This window comes from Cupressus sempervirens, chromosome 2, assembly GCF_028749045.1.
Source record: "Cupressus sempervirens isolate cs-2001-9-10 chromosome 2, ASM2874904v1, whole genome shotgun sequence".
NCBI lineage: Eukaryota > Viridiplantae > Streptophyta > Pinopsida > Cupressales > Cupressaceae > Cupressus > Cupressus sempervirens.
The window spans coordinates 54643135-54663376 of NC_143119.1; the positions used below are offsets into that span (position 1 = coordinate 54643135).

General features: G+C 37.5%; 1 protein-coding gene across 6 annotated transcripts in view; it reads right to left on the bottom strand.

The window, feature by feature from the left end:
• Window positions 1-417: 417 nt before the first annotated feature.
• The window catches only part of LOC149571031 (uncharacterized), a 231434-nt gene continuing 211609 nt past the window's right edge, over window positions 418-20242 (bottom strand). For 5 of the 6 annotated variants that reach the window (XM_089812594.1, XM_089812591.1, XM_089812596.1 and 2 more), the window contains 4 exons: window positions 1361-1430; window positions 1155-1226; window positions 947-1067; window positions 418-813 (listed from right to left, as the gene is read on the bottom strand). In XM_089812594.1, the coding sequence (XP_089668720.1) occupies window positions 948-1067; window positions 1155-1226; window positions 1361-1430 (262 nt within the window). In that variant the 3' untranslated portion in view covers window positions 418-813; window position 947. Of the gene's footprint in view, window positions 814-946; window positions 1068-1154; window positions 1227-1360; window positions 1431-20242 lie in introns of those variants that run through there. The other variant, XM_089812595.1, reaches the window with a different exon arrangement.

Genomic DNA, 20242 nt, shown 5'->3' on the forward strand with positions numbered 1-20242 from the left:
GCTGGAAATGATAAAACTTAATGGAGATCGGTTAGAAAGATGTTATATTAGGTTCATTAAGTTAGTGAACTCACGTGGCATTGTTTGCGTTTGTCTTTATGGAGATGGTCCAATCTTCATATTTCACAATGCTTACTTTGCTGTTAATATTCCCATGTTGGATTGACTTTTATTAAATTTCAATGTTTATTTATTTTATTTATTTCATCCCTCCTGGGGCAGTAAGTAAATCACAGATGATGCCTCCTGATGGCATTTTTGGGACATATTAAGCAGATTGTCTGGACAGTGCATCTTGCAAATTTACCAGCATATTTAATTACTATTACTGTTTATCAAAGAGAATAAAAAGTCTAAAGTCAGCCAATTTCTACATATTTTTCAAATTTCATATGGATCACTTACAATGCAACATAATGGTAAAATTCAACAAGAAAAGTTTACATTCAAACAATAAAAAATTCTCATAGTATACTCTGTTACATTAAAATCACAAAATCAAGCATGTCACCAAACAAACTGAGACCTATCTTACAACAGAGCAGAGTTTCACTTGAATGAGAAGTTCATGCAACCAAGTTAGGCAGAAGTGTCTTTGGACTGAATCATAAAGGTAATAGTCATGAAGTTAATGACAGGAGTAGGTTAAATCTCCCCGACTAGACAATAAAAGCTCATTCCACTGAGAGAAAACTGACGAGAAAACTCCACCATTATGATTTCCACAGAATAGGCAAAAACATTTGTCAAGCTTGAATATTGACCTCCTCCACAGTGATACTTGTATCAATTATGAATTTGACCTGTTTGAATCTGAATGAAAATGCATCATAAAGTTACAGAGTATAAATGTTGAGTACAACCAACTATGAACTACAGAGAATGGGACTAGAATAATCAGGGAAGAGATTGAACTAAACAAAGCCTTGGGAAAAGCATTTCTTACATCAGGGGAGGATGTGTTGAGCATGGATAGTTGAGCGAACTGAATCCTGAACAGATGGAAAATGCCCATTCACAAGAATCTGCTGCATAAAGTCTACGCGAATTGCGTGGAAATGATGATTCTGTACAGAAATTGGGAAAATAGCAAGCATCAGGTCTGTAATCTGAAAGTTGTTCTATGCTAATTGTAAAACAAATAGTAAATTAACCTTTTCTTTCCAGCAAAAATGTATCTCACGATAAGAAGGCTCTAATAATGTAACTCTGTCACTCTCTTTGATCTGAAAAAAGAAAGAAAAAAGACATTTTTTAATAAATATATAATAGCATGCTATATTTGGAGCAAACAAGAAACACATACACTTTGGAGTGATAACATAAAAGGTATTTTTCTGAAGCATATGATAATACTAACCACACCATCGCGCAAACCATAAATAGACAAGATAAAACAGCTTCCCTCAACATCAGAAACTACATAATACCTGCAAATTCAAGAAATTTGCAAGTCTTACTCTGTTACTCCACTCAAGTTGACGGCAACGGGAGCAAACATTAATAAACGACTAAGATCAAACAGTAAAATAACTGAGATGCTATTATCACATAAATATAGTAGCAGTTGCATCACTACAATAACTTCTTAAGAATACAAAAACTAAAGTTTATGCTAGGATCCAAGATAATCATTGTTGATTGTTGTTATGACCTCAGCTAAAGAATTATATAAAATATTTATCACTCTCTGATCACCAAGATCCCATAAGGTGAGAACATATGATGACTAAATATTGTTGTCAGATATTACATAATTTGTGATTTCCAAATCATGAGTTGCAATCATTTTAGATTCCACTCTTGTAGAATATCTTAAGTTACTGTAATGGCCCCAATTTAGCAGGTTCCTGGAGGTTGGATTTGTCAGCTTATCAGCGCGACCCCTGTGAGTTGACATTTGGTTTTGGGGGTCTTTGCTATGGATTTGCTATTTTTGGACTTACTATTTTTAGTAAGTCACTTTTGGCCAGTTCCTATTTTGGTCAAGGCAGTTCTGACAATGTTGATCACTTATCATTTTACTTTTGGGCTCTGGACGAATTCATTTGATGAAATCATATTTATTGCAATTATATTGAGACTTAATGATTATTTAATGCATTGGTAATTAATTATGCTGCTTTATATTATTAAGTAATTGGACCTTATATTATAAAGCAATGTTTAAGTGAGAAGTGTCAAGGTGAAGCTAGCTTGCACAAAGTCTTATAAATATGACTTTATTTCGAAGAGAAAAGCATCTTGAAATATATATTTTATTTGCTCGTATCATCTGGCTGAGGGTTTGAAGAAATTCTGAGATTCTCATTAACAATTGTGCTGAGGTAAACAGTTGTTAAAAATCTCCTACTGTAACTACTGTTATTAAGGAGATTGGCATTCTGAAAGAAAATCGATTGCTACTGAAATTAAGTTGTTTTGCAATTGGAGGGAATTTGTTTGGTCTTAGTACTAGCTGTGGTTGCAATTTCTGGGAACGTGTGCCCATAAATCACAGTGGGAACATTAAATCACGTCACAATCAATTGGCCAGTAGCATAAGTTGGAAAGGAATGGCATCCACATTCTGCAATTCATGTGCATCCACATCCTGCAATTCACGTTAACATCCTGCAAAAATCCATTTGACTCCAGACATCAATCATTCTGCCTGCCAGTGCTATTTGGTAATGAAATTGGCTATTCGGCATTGAATCTTTAGATTGTGGGAATTGCGAATGAAATTAGGAGTAGCTGATGTTGTGTGTGGAGCCACAATCAATGCATTCTGGACGCCCTTTCAGACCAGCAGTAGCTGCAATTGTTCACAGCAATCAGGTTCTTTAATAATTAAAAAATCTGGAAAGACTAGATTGTGAAATTGATCAATACACTTGTCTTTATTTCATCGTTAAATTCTAAGTAATTTCTGGAGTGTGTTTTTATATTCTTAACGTTTCCTTGCATCTTTTATATAATCTGAAAAACTTTTTAAAAAAAGAATATATTTCAAAACAAAAAAAAGGAAACTCGTCCATTGGCCGACTAAGACTGGCAGAAGTGAACATAGGGTTCTTACAGTTGCATATAGTTAAATGCATTAGCCTTGCACCCTATCCAAAATGTCACAAATTGGGCTAAAGCATTTTATCAAACCTTAGGTTTTCCTAGGCATATCTGTCATTTTTCTCACATTTTGACCTTATTTCCATAACTTTGATCCAAAAACCTGGTGTGCCTGTGTTGACATTTCTACAATTGCACTAGAATCCCCGTGTCAGATGGAAGACAAGGGCCAACAGAGGTACAACAGTATTCTGTAGAATTGCAATATCATTTACTCACAATTTAATATCATAATTTCTTGAGGCATTTTCCTATTGAATCTCCTTGGCACCAATTTGTGTACAGGAATCGTTCTCAAATTCAAAATGGTCTCTCTTTAAATAAAAAAATTCAAGTTTCTAAAAGGGTTTCAGCAACCGCTGACTATATGCCATCTGCTACAGAAGTTTTCTGTATGTTAAGTTCTCAAAAATGGTTGCTAAGCTCACTCTATTTACTCTCATTTAAGAATTCCATTCAAAAGCTTCAAGTAGGACACAACATTTTGTGCTCTCTCATTTTCAGAGATTTCACTTTTGATTCTGGTCTCTAGCATACTTTTGGGCAGATTTGAGAATCAAACCTTTTTCTTCATTGGTGGAGATCTTCTTCCTCAAAAGAAACAAATGGATTTGGGGTTTTGTGAGAAAAAAACTCCTTGGTTTTTATTTCTGATTTTGCTAGTTCCTATCTCATCACTCTTACAGGCTTACATCAAAGAAATCATTGAAGCATTCCATTTCTTTGTGTTCGCATGAAACATGATATTTGCCAGTGACCTATAATTTTATGCCTTCTTCCTTTTCTTTCTTTGAAAATAACAAGTAGAGTTGAAGGTCCCTTCTTCAACACCATTTTCTCTCCTTTACTCCCCTTCCATCTCTATAATTTTTTCTTAACACAGTCATGTTTGGCGAAAACTTCCCTTGTGCAAACATAATATTTTCCTTCACTTATTTGAAATAGTATTCTCCTTAACATATCTTGCCTTCGTATCATTTTTCTTACTATAGCATAAAATGCTAGTCACATTTGGCCCACCACTTCGATTTCCTTATGTTATCCCAAAATTTCCGAGATCAGTTGACACAAGAAGTGGAGCATGTTTCGAGGATGGAGATAGGAGGGAGCACTTTTTCAGAACAAGGGGACTACTATCCAAAAACTAGGGAAACTTTTATAATATAGAAAATTTCAAATATTTATTAGAAATCCCCTTAAGCTTTTCAATAGATAAGTAGGAGCTATTTTCCACAGCAAGTCAAAGTATGATATTTCTATCAGGATTTAACTATGTAGTAATTTGAGTCAAACTCATCGACCTATGTTTCATGACTAGTGGTTCACCATCACTCATAAGAATGAAAGAAACACTTTGCACTCATTGCATCTAGGTGATGCTCACAAAGGTGAAACATTGTGATTTCCCAGGAGATCACCCATCCCAATACTACTCCAGCTCAAGTGTGCTTAACTATGGAGTTTCCTCCATGGTTAAGCCTTCTTGCTTGCAACCCCATTTGCAAAATCTTCAACAATTGTTGTTCCTTATGAACCAGTCATTAGAAAGCCCCTTAAACTCGTCAATTGATAAGTAGGAGATATTTTCCACAGCAAGTCAAACTATGATATTTCTATCAGAAGTTAACTATGTAGTATTTTGAGTCAAACTAATTGACCCATGCTTCATGAGTAGTGGTTCACAAGAACTCATCTTTCATGAGAATGAATGGAACACTTAGCACTCATTGCACCTAGTATGCTCACAAAGGTCAAGCACCAAGACTTCCTCAAACATTAACCATCCCAGTATTAGTTTGGCTTGAATGCGCTTAATTATGGAGTTTTCTCATTGCCAAGTGCACTATTCTTGCGACCCCATTTACAAAACTTTTGGCAGGTGTTGCACCTTATGAACCATTCATTACAAAGCCCCTTAAGATCAACAATTGATAAATACAAGATATTTTCCACAGCAAGTGAAATTGTGATATTTCTATCAGGATTTTACTACACAGTAATGTGAGTCAAACTCATTGTACTATGTCTCCTTGAATATTATTTTATCTTCTTGATCATTTAGCTGAGGGTTTGGGGGTTCTGAGAATTGTTCTGAATTTTCTTGACATTTGTTGCAATTTTATAACAATTTGTCAATTTTTCCTTACTGTATTCAGTGTGCCTAAGAAGTTTGCTGTTGATTATTATTGCCTGAGATATAAGAGAAATTGAGAGCCTTCTGAATTACCTGCATTCAAATTGGGAGATCGTTGTGCTTGAATTAAGTCTTCTGATCATATAAACCATCAGCATTTTCCATTAGAGGAATTGCACCGATCAAAGATAGCCAGCGTGACTGCATTTAGGGCTGGAGGCAAAGAATTTGGGCTGCATTTAATTATTTCAGGCCTCTTGTTATTTCCCAGGAAGCCTGCATTAATTACTGCAGGGATGCAATTAGTTTTCGAGGCCCAACGTCTGCACACAGGGACTGCAAATTGCCCAGATTGGATGTGCGATCTTAGTATTGGAAGAAAGAAACTTAATAATGCAATTTAACTTTAGAGATCCAAATTCATCAAATAGAATCAAACAATAATGGAAAACAGAACACAAAACCTTCAATGAGATTTGCCAAAAGATGGTGCTCCGATTTGCTAAATCCGAGCGAAGTATTATAGGCAACGGAATAGGGTGAGGGTTAAATTTCACCAAAACCAGATAAACCAAATAGGGAAGGTCTTTCATTTCCAAAATGGCGAACAACAAGAAACTCCAACAACAATCTACAATACAGAGAAAATAATCAAAATTGCATACCTAATGACTCCCTACAAGCCATGCTTAAATACCCTTCGGAAAAACTTTCCGAGGGTGTACAATGGTAGCCGACAGCGACACAAACTATGGAAACAAAACAAAAATGGGTCTGAGATATATTAAATCAGTCAGCCCATTAACAATAGTTTGATAAATGATTTATTTTATAACGGGAACATTACAGCCCAAAGTGGTCTTTTCCTATTTTTGATGATTTGATTTTCCTCTTGATGATCGCTCTAATTCTAAAGATCAAGTTGGTTTTCATTTGAGGTTTCTTCTAGATACTCCCTCAGAACCTCGGGAGAAGGGTCTTCCTCCATGTTTGAAGGTGAATTGTGAATTTCCAACTCATTTGAGTTCTTTGCCGTTGTGAAGGAAATGACTTCCTCAAATATGACATCTCGACTCAATTCTATTTGTCTTTGTGCAAAAATGTAGATTTTGTAGGCTTTTGAAGTTTCACTGTAGCCTACAAAAGTTCCTTTCTACCCGAAAGTTTCAGTTTTGATCTCTTCTCTTTGGGCACATCAATATACACAAGGCAACCAAATATCCTTAGATGGCTTATATCAAGTTTTAGACAGGTAAAAACCTCTTCAGGGATTTTGTTATCAAGATGAGAATGAGGACATCTGTTTTGGATGTAAGTGGTTGCTCTCGATGCTTCTGCCCAAAATGAGGTATCTAAGTTTTGGTCATAGATAATTGAGTTTGCAGCCTCTACAATAGTCCAATTTTGTAATGTTCCACTCTAGGAATGTGATAACTGTCAATCCAACTGGAGCAATTTCTTTGTCCGTAGGTCATACAGTTGGATCTGTATGGTGGCAGAGGGTGTATCAAGTGGCCATATAGTAGGAGAGGTACGGAAGAGTACATACAGGAATTATGAGGGTCGTACGATGTGTGTACGGTGGACAAATGGAGTCTGTACAATATGCAGAGAAGAGGCACAAAGGACCATACAACTGCAATTGGAGGGTAAGTCGAACGGAGGTGAGTGGAAGTGAGGTGGTCGTACGGTGATGACACCTAGAGGGTCGTACGATGGATCTATCATATAGCAAACAACCGCAGGGAGTGCAGAAGGCCATACTAACAAACCAGATGGTCGTATGGTGGTCTTAGGAGGACCGTACGGTGAAGAAGTGACAAAATGGAGGGTGAGAATGGGAGGTCGTACGGTGTACGATGATGACTAGAGATGGATGGTCAAAATGCGCAGGGTAGTGCACAAAGAGTTTTGTAGACTAACAGATAGTGTGACACAAATAGCAAGATTTTTATGTAGATAAACAACAAATGGAAATACACCGAACAAAAGAGTAGATCAAACCAACACAATAGATATTCGAAATATGATGATGCTCTGACTTGCCAGATCCGAGTGAAGTGTTATAGGCAATGAAATAGGGTAAGGGTTGAATCCCACCGAAACCAGACAAAACCAAATAGGGAACATTACAGTCATCCCGTCCCAAATTTTGCTTGTCCTCAAGAAAATGTAATGCCAGGTCCTGGAGAATGTGCTAGCCTTCCCAAGTCGTGTCGTCCAATGGCAAGTGTTCCCAACACACTAGGTATTCCTTCACCGTACGTTTCCGCAGAGTCTTCTCACGTACTTTGATGATCTCAGCTGGTTCCAATATGAGCTTTCCTTTTTCATTAAGCAGTGGAAGGTCTATGGCTATCGTGACGTTCTACCCTATAGCCTTCTTCGAGCATGAAACATGGAAAACGTTATGAATACAGCTTCCCTCCAAAAGTTCCAACTCGTACATGACTTCACTAATGCAACGAATTACGTGATAAGGGCCATAAAATCATGGCTTCAATTTTTCCTTTCCTTTTTCCTTCAATGAGGATTACCAATATGGTTGGAGCCTAAGATAGACCAAGTCCCCTACTTCAAAACTCCTCTCCATTCTGTGTCAGTCGACGTACATCTGTTGATTTTGCGCCCACTGTAAGTTTTCCTTCAAGCATCTCAATATACCTGCCCCTCTTGAAGCCAGTCTCTCGCTCTTGGAGCGCGACTGTCACCTATAACTATGTCGATGAAGGGGTTCATACCCGTACAGAGCTTTGAATGGTGCCATTCCAATGGACATGTGGTACATGGTATTGTAGCAATACTCCCCTAGATGTATCCATTTGACCCACGCCCATTGTTGTGCCAAACCATCGTTCCAAAGGTAACCTTCGAGCCACTTGTTCACAGTCTCCGTTTGTTTGTCTATCTAAGCATGGTAACTAGTACTTGGTGACAATTCTATCCCTACCAATCGAAACAATTTTGTCTAGAACATAGAGATGAATCGTCCATCTCGATCACTAACAATGTTTCGGGGAAACCCCTGCAAACGAAAAACTTCTCTAACAAATAGATCGGCAACTTGTGCGGCCTAAAAATCTGAGGGGATGGCGAAGAAGTGTGTGTACTTTGTCAATCTGTCAACCACCATGAAAATACAATCATTTCCATTCACCTTGGGAAGCCTTGTTATGAAATCCATTGAGATACTTTCCCACTTATGTTCTGGAATCGACAGAGGTTGCAGTAACCCAACAGATAGAGTATGTTTGGATTTGTTCTGCTGGCAGACCGCACACTCTTACATATTGCAACACATCCTCTTTGGGTCCTTTCCATGAAAACCTCTCCTGGAGACTGCTGTAAGTTTTGAGGAAACCCACATGTCCTACCAAAGGCGAGTCATGTACTTCCTTTAAGATTTTCTACTTCAATTTGGATTCTGGGACCAAAAATATCTGATTCTTATAATATGTCATCCACCACTCTGTACCAATCATCCTGGGTGTTGCCATCCATTAGTTCATAGGAAAATATGTTTTTGGAATATTCTACCAACAGATGTGCCTTCCAGTTAGCTGAAATCTGGTTTAGTGAGCAGATGGCAGGTTTCCTTAACAAAGCCTCTGCAACCACATTGTTCTTCCTATCACATATTCAATGTCAAAATCAAAAGCCTGAGCCTTGCTTACCCATTTTTGTTGCCTTTCGTTCAAGTCTCGTTGCTCCAAAAAATATCTCAAATCGTTGTGATCCGTACGGACGACAAAGTTAGCACCCACCAGATACTGCTGAAACTTGCTTAGTGCATCTACAATGGCCAACATTTCTTTGTCGTAGATGGAATATAAGCATTCCGTTTGTGTAAGCTTCCTGCTCTCATAAGCTATGGGGTGTCTATCCTGCATCAGTACCGTGCAAATGCCTTCTCCGGACACATCAGACTCCAAAAAGAACGGTCAAGTGAAGTCAGGCAATGCAAGTAGGGGACAAGTGCTCATTGCCTCTTTTAGTTTATCAAAAGTGATTTGTGGCCTTTTGTTCCACTAGAAAGACCTCTTTCTTGTCAAATCTGTTAAGGGTCCACTGAGTTGAGAGAATCCTTTAACAAACCTCTAGTAATAACTGCACAATCCGAAAAATCCTCGCAAATCTGTAAGTGATTTTGGGGGAGGCCAATCAAGGATAGCCTGAATCTTCTCCTGATGAACTCGAACTTCATATTTACTGACAGCATGCCCCAAGTACAATATTTCTATCATACCAAATTCACACTTGCATTGCTTGGCGAACAAAGACTGCTCCTCCATGATCCTTAGGACTTCATTTAGATGCTTCAAGTGTTCCTCCCATGTCCTGCTATAAATAAGAAGATCATCAAAAAATACCAATAAGTACTTACACAATTGCTTGTTGAAGATGTGATTCATACATGATTGGAATGTAGCACGTGCATTTGTTAATCCGAACAGCATGACCAGAAACTCATAATATCCATAGTGACAACGGAAGGTCATCTTCTCTACATCTTCCTCCCTCATGCGGATCTGATGGTATCTGGAACGAAGATCTATTTTTGAAAAATAGACCACGTCATGCAATTCATCCAGCAACTCATCTATCCCTAGAATGGGATATCTATTATTTTTTTCTTTTGTTCAACACACGGTAGTCAACACACATGCACATCATCCCGTCCTTTTTGACCAATACCACAGATGACGCGAAAGGGCTAGAACTAGGACAGATCCATCCTTTCTCTAGCAATTCCTAAATCGTCTTTTCAATCTCATCTTTGAATTTCTTGGGATTGCGGTACGGTGTGGTTATGACCAGCTTGGCTCTTGCTTCCAACTTGATAGTATGTTCAAATCCTCGATGAGGTGGTATGCCAGGAGGAATGTCCATGAAAACTTTATCATGTTTACTTAAAATATCCTGGAGTTCATCATCTTGTAGAGGTGTCCGTTGTCCTTTTATAGGTTCTACCGAGATAAAATAGTGTGTCGCCCACGCAACGTCATCATGCCAAAAAATTGTCTCCATCCGATGTGCGAAAACTTCCTTCGGACCTTCATTTTCTATTCCACAAAGGACAACCTTCTTTCCATGGACAACAAAAGTTAAGTCCATCTGTTTGAAACTCTGAGTGTATTCATCAAGTGTCTCCATCCACTGTATGCCTAGAATAACCTCTATGTTATCAACGTCCACTATGAAGAAATCCTGAGTCACCGTGTGATTCGCCATTGTGATACTTAGCTAAGGAACAAGGTGCGTGCAAGGCAGAAGAGTCCCTCCGGCAATCTTGACCTGAAAACCTGCGTATGTCTCCGTAGGTAGACCTCTTCGCTTCACCAAAGATGAGTTAATGAAGTTTAGAGTGGCTCCACTATCAAGCATCACCATAACCTTTTGTCCTAGAAGGGTTCCCCGTACACAAAAAACTGTGCACCTTGGGCCATCGGCTAAGGCAATAGTTCCTTTGCATTGTACCAAAGCTGCAATTCTCTCCGTATGGTTTAAACTGACCATGTTGGTGACATTGTGAGGTTCGTTGTCTTCGGTCGAGATTTCTTCCTATTCGTCCTCATCATCAAACACGGCCTCAATGTAATGGATCTTCCTTTTCCGAGACATCTATGGCTAGGCTCTAAAGAGCTCCATTGCAATTAAAACACAGTTTCTTCCTTTGGAGTTCCTGTCTGGCAGCTTCGTCCAACGACAGCTTCTCGGGCAAACGTTTGTCCCTCGGAAACATTGGCGGTTTGGAATGTGAGTAACTTCAAGAGGATGACGTCGATGACGATGCCATACATCATGCTTTATTGATTGCCTCCGACAGGGTGGCAGGATTGAATCCCTTTACCCAACCCTGTCAATCCGTCCATGGCACTACCCATCTTTCGGAAATGTCTGTGACCAAAACAAAGAGTTTCTAAAATTCCGCAATGAACTGATCGACCGATCCAGTTTGTCTCAGTTTTGCCAAATCTTTGAAATTGGGTTCTGGATCTTTACCGTCAAATCACTCTATCAATCTCTCTGTGAATTCCGCATAAGTATTTATTTGATCATGCCCTAATGTGATTGTGTCATGATGCCACCATTCATGTGCAACTCCCTCCAAGTGCAATGCTACAAATTTGATTGCTTCTTCTGGCATAGGATTCAGCTAGAACTAAGTATCGGCCTTCATTACCCACACTTGCGCAGATATGGAACCGGATCCGTCAAATGGAGACAGATTTACTTTACTCTACTTTATTCTGAGATCACCGTTAAAATATCCTCTGTTTCCGCCTCTTGAATTCTCATTCTTAGATCCGCGTAATCTTTGTAGGATATATCTTCCTCAAGATTTGCACTCTTCTAGTCTTCTTAGTTGTTCTTGCATCCATTCAAAGGTTGGTTTTTTCCCTCCATGTTGTGCCTTTGTCTGTGGAGGAAAAGTTGGCATGGAAGGTCGAGAGCGTGTTGGATGAGGGTTTGATTTACCCGACACCGAGTTTGTTTTGTAACCATTTTGTTCTCTGGATATTTTATTGTCTGCCAACTTATTGAGAGTCTCTTCCATAAGTCGCTGAGTATCAGTGATCTATGTCTGATTCTTGGCAACTTCCCTCAGTAGTGCCACGAGTTGGGTAGCTGTCAGTTCCGATTCGGTAGCCATTCGATCAATGGAATGTGTCCTCTTCCGGCTATAAACTCTCATTCACTATCAACAGGTTGGCAAGATCAAAGCACTCTGATACCACACTAATGTTCCGCCCTAGGAATGTGATAACCATACAATCCAACTGGAACAATTTCTTTGTTCGTAGGCCATAGAGTTGGATCCGTACAGTGGCAAAGGGTGTATCAAGTGGTCGTATGATGGGATTTATATGCAGGAGAGGTACGGAAGAGTCCGTACGGGAGTTGTGAGGGTCGTATAGTGTGTACGGTGGACAAGTGGAGTTTGTATGGTATGCAGAGAAGAGGCACAAAGGACCGTACAACTGAAATTGGAGGGTGAGCCGTACAAAGGTGAGTGGAAGTGAGGTGGCCGTACGATGAAGACATCTGGAGGGTCGTATGGTGGATCTATCATACACCAAACAACCGTGGAGAGTGCAGAAGGTCATACGGTCAGACTAGATGACCATACGGTGGTCTTAGGAGGACCGTACGCTGAAGAAATGACAAAATGAAGGGTGAGAATGGGAGGCCATACGATGTACAGTGACGACTAGAGATGGATGGTCAGAATGCTTATGGTAGTGCACAGAGAGTTTTGTAGACTAATAGATAGTGTGACACAAATACCAAGATTTTATGCAGATAAACAACAAATGGAAGTACACCGAACAAAAGAGATGATCAAACCAACACAATAGATATTCACAATATGATGATGCTCCAACTTGCCAGATCCGAGCGAAGTGTTACAGATGACGGAATAGGGTGAGGGTTGAATCCCACTGAAACCGGACAAAACCAAATAGGGAAGGTCTTTCACTTCCTAAATGGCAATCAACAAAGAATCCCAACTGGAATTTGTAGTACAAGAAATAATCCAAATTGCATACCTAAAGACTACCTCTAAGCCGTGCTTAAATACCCTTCGAGGAAAACTCTCCAAGGGTGTACAAAGATAGCCAACAACAACATAAACTACAGAAACAAAAATAAAACTGGGTCCGAGATACATAAAATCAATTGGTCCGTTACAATAGTTTGATAAATAGGTTATTTTATAATGGGAACATTACAAATTTTTCCTTTTAGCTACCGCATTTTGTTAAGGATTATAGGGTACAGTAAACTCCCTCTTAGTCTCAGCAATAACACAAAATTCTTTATACTCTTTCTCATTGTCAGTTCTTAGTGTTTTAATTTTCTTTCTAGAGGAGTTTTTTATTAGGGCTTTCAACTTGTTACATCCCAAATTTTTGTCCAACTAAAATAATCATATAATTATTATATATTTCATGTGAATGTCAATTGGATAGGTTAAACAATTGAATGTCACTATCATGTGAAATGGAAATTAGGGTTAATTGTTTTTGTTGTTCATGTAAAGATGACTTGTTAGTTATTCATTACAATTTTTAACTGTAAATGAATATTTATTATTCTACAAAAGTTAGTTGTTTAGTAGAAATGGTGGTTAGTTGTTGTGATAATTATGAAATAACTTTTCAATTTTAGTTACCTTGATTTAAATTGAGGACTATATTTTTATCGTGGGAAAATTCTTCTTAGATGCTAGAGAGGACGAAGGGGGGGGGAAGTATTCCTAAACTGGATATAAGGATTGGGGCAACAAGAAGTCCATCGACAGGCCATTAGGTATGGGTTCTAACCATCTTGGTCAAGGATTTAATGACTAGGCAATCAAGAGTATACTTTGGACAACCATGAGCTACCCAATCGGTTCACAATAGAAGAAAAATGTTAAACATTTAAAATAACATAAAAATTGTTACCTTTTTTTATATTTGAGATCATTGTAGAGTCACCTAAATATAATATATTGATGCCATGTTATCTTAACATCTGTATTTGCACCTACATGTATATATCTATATATACATGTACATTAACCAATATAACTATAGAAAAGAATTACATGATTAAATTTCTGCACATATATGTGTGTGTGTGTGTATCATAGTTCCAAGAATCATGACAATTCATGCGATTCGACGATTCGATTCAAGCCAAACGATTTTTTGTAAATTGGTGAATCGAATCAGCGATAAAGGGTTTATGAAATAAGTTACCCACTAAATTTCAAGGGTTTTTTAAATTTGTCGATTCGTGGCCGATTCGATTTCGATTCATGGCTGATTCACGATTCGATTCGGCCTTGCCGATTCCAATCCGATTCTGATTCTTGTTACTTTGGTGTGTGTATATATATATACACAAATAGAGGTGGGACAAATAGCATGATGCCAATATATTATAAAATCATGAGGAAGGATAACCTTTATGTATATCTTTAATTTTGGCTCCATATTGTTTGAGCGATTGCCATCTTCCTATAGGCTCATAATTCTTAAAATTTAAAATGATAGAGTTACTTTCTTTATTGACCAATAGCTAGCCATACACCGCCACCTCGGCCTCTTTCTTGTAACTAAGATACGTTTGTGGGATGCTTTATTTGTTTCTCTCTCCACAACCGTGCAAGCACTGTTTCTTTTGTTGTTCATGTTTCCTTATACTGTACAAGAATTCAATCTTACGGCCTTAGGTGTTAAGTCTGCAATCACATTAGGACTCATCAAGAAGCTCTGCAACTATAGCGAACCTAGCAGAGGCTTGGTTTTGTCATGTTAATTTGCAAAAGATTCTAGTTAGCATTCCATTACATCACAGTTCGCGCTCTCAAGCCGCACTAGGTAGTGAAACAAAGGTTGCAAAATTATCGTTTTTGCTAAGTTGCCATTTATATATTTATTGTTCATTAGTTGATACCGAATGTTGCAAACGATGGATCATTTAAGTTGCTGAAAGAACTAATATGCAATCTCCAAAACATCATTTTGATGCCATATTCATAGAGTGTGGTTGGTAATACAATCCTATGAATAGCATAAATTGACTTTGAAATCTTTGTAAATATTTTCACCACTAATTTCTAATGGCATATCTTGTGCATGAAATATTTATAAGCACTACATTACTGTTGTGCATAATAATCAACATGATTTATACATAGGTGTTCTTAATATGCCTCTGACATAAGATCAGCTGCAGATGTTAAAGAATACAGGATGCTTAATTTGCTACTTGCTTTGTACATGATCTTGAGATCTCCTAGAATACACCTCAAGACCAGAAGGATCAAGTAATAATGGGTGTGAGGAGAAAATTCCCTTAAAGAACAAACAAAAGTCAAAAATAAAACTGATTAAATTGTAAAAACTATATAAGTAATACTAGGTCAGCTCATGGTTGTCCAATATATAATTCTTTTTGTGAAGTCGAGCGATGGCCGATCGGGCACAATTAGTAGCCCACTAAAATCCTTCACCAAGGTAGGTTAGTGACATGCTTGTCACGATGATCAGTAGAGATTAGAGTGCTAGCTAACAAAGGGGGGGTTGCTGGAGGATATCCAATGCCTTGTCTGTTGCTTAGCTGACACTCTAACACCAGAATTCTCGAATGGTAGGACCATGGTGCCCCAAACCTAACCCCTGGGTAGGGAGGGTCTTTCTCGATTGAGATTGAGTGGGGATAAGTTAAGGTCTGTGTTTGGGAGGTTAAGCCCATGACAATGCTCCTCTTCACCAGATGTCAAGGTTTGCTCAACAAAGTGACTATCTTTTGCTACATGTATGGTACATGCTCCTTTGTAAATTTCATTTTCTTAATTTAGTATCATGATGAGTAAATAGATATATCATCATGTTGATTGTAATAGACTTGGAAAGTAATTAGATGTAGAAGTTATAGTAGTTTCTTTTCATTTGAACTAGACTAGTTCATTACTAGTTTCTTTCTTCAAAAGTAACAAGTTGATAGATTTCCCTTTCATTTGAAGTAACTCATGTACCTACCATTATGTCATTTTGCTATGAATCTAGATTTATTTTAACTTTGAACCTTCGGCTCATCACTTAACTACACTAGGAAAATGGAAAATGTAGATTTAAATGTTAACAAGATGTACAATAGAATGACTCCCCGCAAGAAACCCCGACATCCCATATTCTTTATCTGATAAAGAACATGCCGAAGCATGACTATTCCTACTACTCCACACCTAAAGATGATGAAACCTTAGCACAGGCATTGCAGCAAATCAAGAAGGAAAGGGTTAGATGGACTCTTGCTAGAAAGGCAATATTAAGAAACAAACTTATTAAGGCATGGAATGCTAGGCAAACTGATCTCTTATGATCTTTTGTAAAACATGTATAGGACAGGATAAGCCCAAAAAAGAAACTATACAAAATACCCAGGAATAGGGTATTTGATTTGTATTAAAATATTATTTTGTTATATCCTCAAAAGAGGAATTTTTTGTAAATAAAGTTGTAGTTACAACCAACAATTTTGCAAACATAATAAAATAAGCAATTAGCAATATTTCTTTTGTTGTCTTTAATCTTTCTGAGCAATCATATACTTTTGAATGCGAACATGATATTGATTAAGAAACATTTGTACATTATAGGAAACTTTAAAAGTAGAAACATGGCCAGTAATGGAAACACTGCGGACAATGAGGTGACTAGTGGTATCAATCCCCAAAGCTCCTCAGATCTACTACTCTAGGTTTTGCAAGACACACAAACGAAATTGGAAAACATGGAGAATAAAATGAATGAAATGGAAGCCCAAATCAAGCGGGGTCAAGAGGAGACTCACTCCTCGCTTCCAAATAGAACTCAATCTGAGCATTCTGGCCATAGTGGAAGGGGTACTCAAGCCTCACCTACCCAAACTAAAAAACAAAAAGAAAAAAGAGATAGTGACTTGTCCACAGATATTAAAAAGATCAAACCACTTAAGTTCTCGGGCTCCAAATCCGGAAAGGATGCAAAGGCCTGGTTAACTAAGATGCATCAATATTTTGAAATCAGGAGCTTCTCTAAAACATCCAAAGCAGCATGGAGGATATATCACCTCTTTGATGAAGTAGCTGCTTGGTGGGGAAACACTAAGATAAAACTCAACTTTAAGACAAATGAAATTACATGGGACAAGTTTGCCTCCACTTTTTAAAATCAATGGCTGCCCCAAACTTTCTACAATTAGAAACTGATAGACTTCCAAAACCTTAAACAAGGGGATTTGGCTGTGCCCAAATATTGGAAAAAAGTTTCCCTGATTGTTGAAGTATGTTCTAAAGAGCACACAATTACACTAAGAGGGGGGGTGGGGTGAATCAGTATAATAATGATTTTTCCAATTTAAAACTTTAATCCAAACAGTTAAACTTCAAATGCTGAAATAAACAATTATGCACATGAACCCAATGACACAATGATTTACGTGGAAACCCAATGCGAGAGAAAATCACAACAAATAATTGCTTTATATATAAACTTATTCTTTTACAAAATGGTTTGTATGCTCCAACCTACTAAAGGCTATGACCTCTATGCTTATGAGCGCACCAACTCACTGGAAGCTCCAATTCCCATACTTCACAAACACTGACCTTTTGGAAGTACCAACCCCCACTACTCTCTTTGTGAGCACCAATCCACTACACACAAATTGCTTTTCCACCTTGACTAAGTTGCTTGCTTTAACTAATGATAGATACTTTGATTACATAATTACTTCATGCTTCTGTTATTTTGCTATAATCTCTTCTTTGAATCTATACAATTTACCCTTTTATACTTTGCATATAATATATATATATTATTTTATTTATGTCCATTCCTTTCTCAAGTACTTCACACAATTTATGCCTTCATCATATATATATATTTTTTTTCTGCTTAGACGCTTTCCTCTCTCTCTCTCTCTCTCTCTCTCTCTCTCTCTCTCTCTCTCTCTCTCTCTCTCTGTGTGTACACATCAGATTCATTAAATCTGAATCTGATCGAAGTGGTTGAGACATTGTACTTAGTGAGTTTTAGAACTCATTATTCTTGAGTTCTGATCATTGAGTGAAGGAGACTTGGTGATTTTTCCTATCCTCTTGTCTTTTGCCTCATACTTTCTGTAACTCAGTGATGTTTTGGAAGTGAATAAAATTTACAGGTCTACATCATTTGCAAAAAGTTGTTTTGTCCTATCTGTTATTACAGTTCAGTGTGTTAAATTGATTGATAAGGTGAACATCGAAGTATTGTCAAAACCTTCCTATGAAGCCATGTCACATCTTTTACACTTCTCTGTAAGTGATTACTGTGCAAGTTATTCACTATGTTTTTCTCGAGTGCTAAGTAATATTCTGAGATAAACACTTTTCCTCTTTAGTGCTGGTTACTTACAAACAAGTAATGAAATATTTATGCACAAATAATCCATAATAGATTGTAATATTTTGTTTTTATGCATTTGGGTTAGTACCATTATCAGGTGTTCATTTCCATGGATATTGGTATCCACTATAATAAAATGCAATTTTAGGTGTTCATGTTTTTCCAGTTTGTAAAAACCCCGTCTAGTTATTGCTCTTTAATAAACCAATTCTCTTTCACTCTATATTTGCCTGTCATTTCGTTGATTACTTTTATTGTAATAATTAAGCCCCCGGCTGTGAAAGTCAAAATACTGAAATAACAACTTAGTAATTCAAATTCTGAAAAGTTCATATCGTCTTGGAAATTATCACAATAACCTTTGTAAATTCATTCTTTCAGCTCTGCTAATGATTTCTATACCAGCTCAATGATAATGCAAACTTCAACTTCCTCACTGTTTTTATTGAAATAAACAAATTGCAGATTACAACCTAATTACTTAAAGAAACAAAGAACCTGTCAATGTCAAAGAAATATCCAGCTCTCTTTTTATCAAATAGCAAGCCTCCGTAATGCAGTCGCATCCAGTTAAGAGGCGAACACAGGCCTCAATTGGATGAATATCGGGCTCTAAACCCCAAATGCAAGCTTCAGTAACTGATCACAAGGCATTAACCAGAGATCGCAGACCTTAAATATATAACTATCAGCCACCAAAATTGAATGCACACCACAAACTTCACGTCCAGTGCCAATATTGATGAATTCTAGTTCCAAACTGAAATCACAGCAGGAGGGATTGACATCCGATGTTAATTGTGTTTCACAGGATCATTCACGTTATTTGCAAGATGTACAATCGCTCCTTTACAAGCCGTCAAACATGTCCAATTTGAAATTAAGTATCCAATCTGCTATAACAACACTTTTCAGCTGTCCCTATAACAAATCAATCTTTCTTCAATTGCCAAACAGCAGCAATTGATTACCCACCAAAATGTTCGTCTCTTTAGCCACAGTGAACACAGTAGGAGAATCTAGCATATATCAAATCCACTATACTTCAACAGTGGAATATAACACTTCTTAGATACAGTAATGAACAGCAGAGAAATTAGGCAATCTTAACTATACCTTAGCAGCTAAATTGCAAGTGTAATTCTTAGAATTTCCAACCCTTATACATCAGCAAGGGCATACAGTTAAGAACCCAAGAAAAAGGCACAAAATCAAATATATAATCAAGTGTGCATTTCTCAATGAAATGAGTTCTTATTTATAAACTTTTTGTTAGCCAAAGTTTTCTTAAAACTCCACTTCAAAAATTGTGGAAGTTTCCCAAAAGAACTCAACACTAGAAACTTTCCAACTCACTTTTTAGAAACATCTCTTAAAGTCATTATTATAATAATATAAATATTATTATAATAATGCAACTCCACGATTAATAAAAATAAGAGCTCATGCAATTATTACTTTATTAACTGCAAGTGACAACCAACTGCTAAAGCCATCCATTGCACTACCAAAAATAGCAGCTGCCAAAAATAGACTTACTAAAAATAGTAAGTCTACAACTAAGACCCCCAAAACACCATGTCAGCTCAGAAAGGTCGCTATGATGAGCTAACTCCATCCACTATGTTGACCCGCCAAAATCGAGGACATTGCAATCCTCCCTCTCCAAGATTGCTTGTCCTCAAGCAATCGGACAATACAGTGAACTTCAACCTGCACCTGAATCCCAAATGAAGAGCATGACATCCCTGTTGACATTGAACCAATTGCAAACTAACATCATCAAGACCATCAACATCGCCTGCAAAGTAGCACCCAGTACCTTTGTTGATAGTGTAAAAGTCAGAGCATCACTAGAAGACAACTCCACAAGTAAATCTCAAAATACTCATCTTCTTGGTCACCACCCACATAATATATATTGGAGTGGAATCCTGATCATCTCCAACAAACCCAGGAAAAGACATAGCTACAGAAGAACCATATGCACACATGCCAATTGTATCAACAATAGGTGTAGCCACATCAAAATCTGTTGACATAGGAATATCACCAACAACTACAACAAAAAATT